This window comes from Drosophila obscura, unplaced genomic scaffold (genome assembly GCF_018151105.1).
Source record: "Drosophila obscura isolate BZ-5 IFL unplaced genomic scaffold, ASM1815110v1 contig_1, whole genome shotgun sequence".
NCBI lineage: Eukaryota > Metazoa > Arthropoda > Insecta > Diptera > Drosophilidae > Drosophila > Drosophila obscura.
In genome coordinates, this window is record NW_024542679.1 from 8118774 (window position 1) to 8127057 (window position 8284).

The 8284-nt window shown below is 46.3% G+C and overlaps 5 protein-coding genes across 5 annotated transcripts; 3 read left to right on the forward strand and 2 right to left on the reverse strand.

Annotated features, from left to right (window-relative positions):
* The first annotated feature begins 204 nt into the window (after positions 1–204).
* Positions 205–3223, forward strand: LOC111071188 (probable cytochrome P450 305a1). Its single transcript, XM_022362383.2, has 2 exons — positions 205–394; positions 1378–3223. Exons 1-2 carry the CDS (start codon positions 301–303, stop codon positions 2802–2804), a joined length of 1521 nt encoding a protein of 506 aa, XP_022218075.2. The 5' UTR covers positions 205–300; the 3' UTR covers positions 2805–3223.
* On the reverse strand, positions 2921–6096 carry LOC111071187 (importin subunit alpha-7). Its single transcript, XM_022362382.2, has 6 exons — positions 5997–6096; positions 5269–5482; positions 4697–5208; positions 4350–4613; positions 3785–4284; positions 2921–3723 (listed from the first exon to the last, which is right to left on the reverse strand). Exons 2-6 carry the CDS (start codon positions 5455–5457, stop codon positions 3542–3544), a joined length of 1647 nt encoding a protein of 548 aa, XP_022218074.1. The 5' UTR covers positions 5458–5482; positions 5997–6096; the 3' UTR covers positions 2921–3541.
* LOC111071200 (DNA repair protein SWI5 homolog) lies at positions 6042–6441 on the forward strand. The gene has a single exon (XM_022362401.2). The coding sequence runs from the start codon at positions 6191–6193 to the stop codon at positions 6410–6412; it is 222 nt and encodes a 73-aa protein (XP_022218093.1). The 5' UTR covers positions 6042–6190; the 3' UTR covers positions 6413–6441.
* On the reverse strand, positions 6424–7285 carry LOC111071198 (protein MIX23). The gene is made up of 4 exons (XM_022362399.2): positions 7153–7285; positions 6940–7086; positions 6756–6878; positions 6424–6688 (listed from the first exon to the last, which is right to left on the reverse strand). Exons 1-4 carry the CDS (start codon positions 7186–7188, stop codon positions 6584–6586), a joined length of 411 nt encoding a protein of 136 aa, XP_022218091.1. The 5' UTR covers positions 7189–7285; the 3' UTR covers positions 6424–6583.
* A 73-nt stretch (positions 7286–7358) lies between these two features.
* LOC111071196 lies at positions 7359–8232 on the forward strand. Its single transcript, XM_022362396.2, has one exon. It carries the CDS (start codon positions 7452–7454, stop codon positions 8136–8138), a length of 687 nt encoding a protein of 228 aa, XP_022218088.1. The 5' UTR covers positions 7359–7451; the 3' UTR covers positions 8139–8232.
* The last annotated feature ends 52 nt before the right edge of the window (positions 8233–8284 follow it).

The following is an 8284-nucleotide window of genomic DNA, read 5'->3' on the forward strand; positions in this document are numbered from 1 at the left end:
ATATTAATGTATATGTACATATGCATATATCTACACACGTACATGATTTATCAACTGAGACGGGCTTTTTCGCCCATTTCGTTTCGTTTCGATTCGTTTTTTCTCGTTTCTTTTTTCCTGCACTATCAATAGACAGACCCACATGAAAAGACGACACGACAGGCCAAGCGCGTGGGTCTGGGCCTGGGTCCGACTCTCTCGTGAATTGGATTCGGAATTAGTTGGCACAGAGCTGGCGTGTTGTGCGGACGGACGGTTTTATTTCGTACTCAATAGTTCATCAATTGGATAAAAAGAAAAATGAGCGCCCTCATATTTTTGTGCGCTATTTTAATTGGATTTGTGATCTATTCACTAATCAAATCGGTGCGACGACCAAAGAATTTTCCCCCAGGTGAGACGGAAACAAAGGATACGCGGCACAATTCCCTTGTTGTGTTCCCCAATAGAAATACGATCTTCAGATGGGGTCTAAGTGAGGATATACAAAAGAATCATATAACCAAAAACTCTCTGATACACTCGGAGAATATGGAACTTAAAGTGTCGTGTCTATTGTGTGATTAGGCTATGCCTTCCATGTGTTCCATGTAGGATCCACAGACAGACGAGACGACCTGCCTGACTCCCAAATGGTTTCACTCATTAGCAACACGAAATGGATACCGACAGTGACAGAGACAGAGATGGCTACGGGAACGGCATTGATAATATTGTCACACAGCATATCTGACACCTAACCTAACAGGTCTGAGGTACGTGCCTAACAAGGGTTGGGGTACGGCTGATTTATGCATATCTCAGTTCTCCAAATGCAGCTTGCTGGGATGGTAAAATATTGCATTGTAATGCCATGCAGTGTAGGGCATTCCCTATATTTATAGTAGAATAATTTGCATACAAGTAATGATGGGACATTTCAATATATTTGAACTCAAAATATTACCAGACTTTCCAGAAGCTTAAAGTGTGTTCTGTTCTTGTATTCTTATATTATTGAAACGCACTGTCTACTCTACGTTATGTGTGAAAACTAAAAACCAATCAGCCACAACAGATCCCAATCCCAGCACATGTACTGGTGCGCCCCGCATTGATATTTCTGATAACCAACAGATTTCGATTTAAAGTTTTCATGATTTACTAGCCAACACATTTCACTAGCTACCCGACCGATTAGATTAGTAAGTAGTACTCCGAATATACGAGTATATTCCTTCCGGACACAGGCATAGGAACAGTTTGGTCTAATAACCAATTTGAACTTCAATCACCAATCATTGATTAGCCATCGATTTGGTTTGAGATTGAAACGCTTTCGGAAAAGATTTATATGTACAGATCTGATTCTGTCTGTTCTGTTCTCTTTACAATCAGGTCCCCGATTCTTGCCTTGGCTGGGCAACACGCTGCAGTTCCGTAAGGAGGCACGGGCTGTGGGCGGCCAGCACATCCTCTTTGGCCAATGGGCGCAGCGATACCAGAGCCCATTGCTGGGTCTGAAGCTGGGACAGGAGTACGTGGTGGTGGCTCTGGGACACGAGATGGTGCGCGAGGTGCAGCTGCAGGAGGTCTTTGAGGGCAGGCCGGATAACTTCTTTCTGCGGCTGCGCACGATGGGGACGAGGAAGGGTATCACCTGCACGGACGGGAAGCTCTGGTACGAGCACCGCAACTTTGCCATGAAGCAGATGCGTCACGTCGGCTACGGACGCAGTCAGATGGAGAGCCACATCGAGCGGGAGGCGGAGGAGCTTCTGTTGCAGCTGGGCAAGACTGAGGAGGCGCCCATAGAGCCGGTGACAAGGTTGGCCCACGGGGTGCTCAATGTGCTGTGGTGCCTCATAGCGGGTAAGAGGATCGCCAGCGAGGAGGACAGCACGCTGCAAAGGTTGCTGGAGCTGATGAATCGTCGCTCCAAGCTGTTCGACATCTGCGGTGGGCTGCTCGCTCAGTTCCCCTGGCTGCGGCATGTGGCCCCCGACCGCACCGGCTACAATCTCATCCGGCAGCTGAACACGGAGCTCTACGGCTTCTTCATGGATACCATAGGGGAGCACAGGCGGCAGCTGGAGAAGGCATCGGACAATGAGCCGGTGGAGAGTGACCTGATCTTTGCCTATCTGCAGGAGATGCAGGATCAGAGCTCGGATAGTGAGAGCAGCAGCTTTAACGAAACTCAACTGGTAATGACCATTTTAGACTTTTTCATTGCCGGCTCCCAGACCACCAGCAACACTATCAACCTGGCTCTCATGGTGCTGGCCATGAGATCGGATGTTCAGGAGAAGCTTTTTGCTGAGGTCTCGGCCAACGTGAAGTCGGCCAAATCGGACGCCTTCCCCCATCTCAGTCGGCGGGAATCGTTTGACTACATGGACGCTTTTATAATGGAGGTGCAGCGTTTCTTCCACATCACACCCATTACTGGTCCCCGTCGTGCCCTCTGGCCCACTCAGCTGGGAGGCTACGACATTCCCCAGAATGCCACCATTCTGATTAGCTTGCGTTCGGTGCATCTCGACGAGCAGCACTGGGTGGATCCGCTGCAATTTCGGCCAGAGCGCTTCATCGATGTGGGTGGCAAGTGCTTCAAGGATGAGTTTTTCATGCCCTTTGGCCTAGGAAGACGCCGCTGTCTGGGCGATGCCCTGGCCCGTGCCTGCATCTTCTCGTTTCTGGCAAGGATAGTCCAGCACTTTCGCATTGTCCTGCCGCCAGGCGAGACACCGTCGATGGTCCTGCTGCCCGGAATCACGCTCACGCCAAAGCCCTACAAAGTAAAGTTCGTGAAGCGTTTCTAAGATTGCTTGGGTAGGTTGATCTTCAGGATCGGGCAGGGTGTTGGGTATTCATTTCCACATTGTGTGTATGTACATTGTACAATAATCTTAAGGTTATTTGAATAAATAACAAGATATAGTATACCGATCCGGTGTGGTTCTGGTCTGGTTTTTGTTCTTTATTAAAGTGTCCTCTAACTTAAATTTTCATAATTTAAACAATTTGTGTAACAAAATGGAAATTAAATAAAAACCATATTATCATCGTTATCATTAAGCGTTAATGATCATCGCTATCGTTCGTTTTTGTCTGTGTATATGCATGTATGTATAACAACACCAAGTCAGGGCTCTCAATGTATGGAAAAAGTATTTACAAATTGAGGAGGAATAAAAGTCCATATACAGTGGGAGAGTGGGGGTGTGTGTGTATAATAAAATATGTAGCTATCTAGGGGTAACACGTTCTGGTTGGTCCTGGACCAAATTGCGTTTGCAAATTAAAAATAACCATAATAAAAATCAAAATCATCATGGGGAGAGTATTCTTAACAAAACAATGAAATGAGCCCACCTGACGACGGACCACCAATTTGACTTAAATGCTAGTAGTGACTGCACTTAGACATGTGCCTGCCTGTCTGCCTGTGCCGACTGCTGCTGTCCCCTCTCATCTACCTTTCTATCGCAATTTTGTTGTATGTCTGTTTGTGTTTGTTTGAACTGGAACAATACAATCATCTTATCTTTTTCTGGTACTAAAAATTGAAGCCATTGTCTGGCATATTCTGCGGATTGAACTCGAACTGTTGATTTCCGGCCACGGGAGCCACACGGGTGTCCTCCTCCTCGTTTCCAAAGTACTGTTCAATAATGTAGAATGACTTGTGATAGATGTCACGGTTCTCGTGCGCCTGCAGATACTCGATTTTGTCCAAACCTAAAGTCAGACATTAAGCAGCATTAGGATTGAAACCAATTGATAACGAAAATGAGCTCACCTCCGCACTCCTCGATGGCCATGGCATAGGGATTGGGTCGAGCCTGGTACTTTTCGCCAGCTTTAAGTATATTCTCCAGAGCATTGAGCGCCACCTGAACAATGTCGGAATCGATAACAGTGAGGAAGTCACACATTGGCGGCACACAGCCGACCTCCACTAGATAGTTGATTTGCTCTGAGGTGCCACTACTGGTGGCATTGGTAATGGCCCAGGCGGCCTCTTTGCGCGTCTTGAACTCGGCCGTCTGCATAATGTTCATCAACTGTGGGAATATGTTGGCATTAATAATGGCCTGAATTTGATCCTGATTGCCAGCGGCAATATTTGATATGGTCCAGCAGGATTCCTTCCTTATCGTCTCCGTCGTCGAGTGGAGCAAGTGGCTAATGCAGGGCAACGCATTGTAGCTCAATATCATTTGAGTTTGCTGATCATCACCGGTCACAATATTACCAACAGCCCTCAAAGCAGCAGTGCTGACATTCTGCTGGGGATGCCTACCAGAATGAGAGCGAAGAGGATAAGCAATTGAATTGATCCTGTTTTAACGACGAGTACTTACAGTAGTAGTTCAACCAGACGACGAGAAACGCCCGCATCTATGACAGCCTGAATTTTATCATTGGGTCCATCCGAAAGATAGCTGATGGCCCAGCATGTGTCGCTGAGGACATCAACATCGGTGTAGTCGAGCAGACGAGCCAGTATGGGCAGACCGTGGACGATTTTAGTGAAGTCCGCTGGCGGATTTTTGCCGCGACACAAATTTGAGAGCGTCCACACGGCATTCCGGATCATTGTGATACGCTCCGAAGAGCTCAACACACTGCAAAAAAAAAAAAAACAGGAAAAAAAACCGTATATATTGTCTATCGGAAGGCGCGGACAATAGCTCTACTCTCTACTCACTGCAACAGGGGCATCATAATTCCCGAGCTAAGCAGATGGTCACGGCACAAAGGCGAGTCGCCAGCTATGTTGCCCAGGGCCCAAACGGCCTGCTCCTGCACATCGTCGTGGGGGCTGGACAGCAGCTCTATGAATATGGGCACAGCCCCGGCCTCAATGACAATCTTGGTTTGATGCGAAGTGCCCGACGCGATGTTTGTCAGTGTCCAGGCTGCCTCAAACTGCAGAGTAGCATTGGTGTTGTTTCTTAGAAAGGTCACAAACTGGGGCACTATGCCTCTCTGGATGACCTCCTCGATGGGCGGATTGGGATCGCGAGACAACAACTTGCGAAACTTTTGGGTTGCCTCCAGTTGATCGCTCTCCTTGGTGCTGTACAGCATGTTTATCATTTCCTGGTTAATAATCGATTGTTGCGGTCCTGTTCCGGCACCGGCCTCTGCCTGGCCCGATGACTGTGTCCCCATTCCCTGCGGGCCAGTAGTACTGTCCGCAATTTGCATTTCCGTGTTCTGTGATAGAAATTCGTTCAGTGACCATGCTACACAGTGGACAATAAATAGAATGCATACCTGCAACTCACTGCCGCTGCTACTCTCCATTCCGGTAGGAGATGGATCCAGCACCACATTGCGACGCTTGAACAATTGCTGCTCACGCTTGGTTTTGCGCAACTGGATGCCAACTTCCTCGCGACGGCGACGCATTTCCGTTGAGTCCAGTGCGGCATTTTTATACCGCTGTTTATGGGTAGCGGACATGGTGTTGTCGTTTCAGTTTACGATGCTGAAAATATTCACAATTCACAAAAATTTTAATATTTATTTAATATTATTTTAAATAGATTGACAGCTTTGATGCAACACTCTTTAATATTCGTTCTACATATGTATATAATGTAAGCATGTACGTACATACATATGTATATAAACAGTCACTGCCATCTGATTTAACCCTCACTTTAGTGACCCCAACCCTCCCCCTACCATTTCCATATGGCAGGTTTATCTAGGAAAGAGTACGGATATAACGTTGCTATCCAAATACTTGATCTAATCTGGTATGTACATTCGTGTTTGATGAACTTTTTCGTTTTCTTAGCAAATATGCACAATATCACAACACTTTCACATTTATGTGTATGGAAAAATGTATGTATGTATGCATGCATGTGTTTGTGCGTGGGCTTAGGTCAGAAGCAGCAGGCCGTGCTGCACCCACAACTTGTCGAGTCACTCTTTTTGGTAAGTAATACCACTTGCTGAAGAATTATTAATGATCATTACTTTCGTTACGTTACCTGTCTGCGGAAGGGCTTTCTTTGCCTGCTTAAATCATGCGAAGAGCAAAATTTTACGCACGATACGCCACACGTTTTAGCGCACAGAGTTGCCAGATGGCCCTGGAATGCATTACAGCTGATGCAATAGATATCGAAAGCCAGCATTGACGCGGGGCCAAGACTCGGCGGCTATCAACTTGGAGGCAAACATTATGAAAAATTCGAAAGGAAAAAAAGCACGTCGAAAGGCCAAGAAACAAATTAAACGCCCGGAAACCAAAAAAATGACTCAGGAAAAGCACATAATGGAACTGATGCACGAATACAACAATCTGAAGGATGCGACCCAGCTAGTAATTGGAACCTTGGCCGCATTGAAGGACATTTCCATCCGATCAGCACATGACATGTACAACTTGCCTAACAATGAATGAAAAATAAATAGTTTTCGGGCTCGTTTATGTATTTCCAATTACTCATAAATGCCAACAGGTCAGTAAAGTCTTTGCGGCGGTTCCCTTATGGTCGAGACCTAAGATTTAAGCTTAAAACTAATGAAGTCACTGCACTGCGTTCAATTGCACACTTTGATATTGCGAATCACTCTATTGTCCAGCATGGAAGAAGGCTCGGCAGCGTTCATTGAATGCCTTGTACGTCCGCTCCTTGATTATGTCCTCCACATACAGCTCTGCCTGTAGCACCCTCAGCTGTGGAGCAAATAGAGATATGTAATTGCAATTTATAAGCAAGCACAGTATTCCACGATTCCTTTACCTTTCGCTGCTCTGCCTTGAACTTGCTGCCCGTATCCACATCATTGGGCTGAGCCTCTTGCTGCTCACGGAGTTTTTTCAGACTATTCGCCGACAGAGTTATGCAATTGCGTATCTTCTCTTGCTGTTCGGTTAAAAAATACAAATTTTGTTGGGGCCATCTACAACGCCAATATTTAGGTTACCCGAGACAGATGCGATTGCTCCAGCTTAGCATAAAGGTCGCGGCACGTATTTTCGCTGTTAACCTGGCCCTTGAAGGATTCGGTGGGAAGTGCGTTCAGAGAGTAAATAATTTTGTCATCCACATCTCGCATTTTCTTCAGCGTCTCCTGTTATCAGTTGAGAACCTTGTTATATGGGGGGAATGAGCAATATGAACTTTGCTTGGCACTCACCTGGAAGCCGAGAAAGTCCAAGCAATAAACGGCCATTGAAACTAGGGATCAAAACTAGGTAAAATGGAATTTTAAAAATAAAAACAAAATTCTATAGTATAATGCCGGCGCAACGTGCCAGTTGCGGGAGTTGCCATCTAGGGTTCAATTCTATCGAATCGATGTTTATTCAATATCGATATGTGGTGCTGTGAGCCCCGCGCATCGCTAGCTGGTGCATGTCAAAAAAAAAATCATAACAAATTAGTCTCAAACAAACGACGACCCGAACCAGCCCACAGTCCCCAGCAGCCTTCACAATGCCAGTTAGATCCGAAGATATACGGGAAAAAATAGAAAATGGAATCTACAAGCTTGCACTCAACGACAAAAGCACGCGCAGCACTGTGTGGCGCGTTTACCGAAAAATTGAGAAAGAGGATGGACATGTCCTTGAGAACATATTATATTGCACTGGCTGCAAGGGCTTAATGTCGTTCACCCACAAATCGACGACAAATCTACGGCGCCACAGGTGCCATCTGCAGTATCTAAAAAAGCAACTTCTCTTCGGATGCAAGTCTAGCCCAAAAACACACAAAACCGAAATCGACACCAGCGACGAGGAGCTTCATTCACCTAACCACCAAACTGAACGTATACCCGCCGTCTCAGAGATGGCGGTGAACAAGGAGGAAAAACATCAGCACCTCGACGACGAGGATGAGAAGAAACCCACTGCCGCCGACGTTGCCGCCTTCGCCAGTGCTTGCATCGTTCAGCCTCAGCTCCAGTCCCAGCCCCATCTCCAGAATCAGCCGGACATGCCGGGGTCCCTCGATGTCAGTGAAGCCCAGGAGTCCTCTATATACGCCCAAACATGGTCCCTGGAGTATCGCAAGCTCAGTGAAGACCAAAAGTTCTATGCCAAACGAGCAATTGACGAGATCTTTGTCCTGGGCCGATTACGGCGCTTAACATTAAACACGGTGCCACCAGCTGAGTAAATAGTCCTCTCCTTGAAATAGTTGCCATCATCTGTACATATACAAATTGGTATTAATTCAAATAAATATTAATAGTGGAAACCGGTCTCGGTTATAAAAATACCGAAATAATCTCGTTCTATAAGAAATTAAGTAGTATTTTTGTT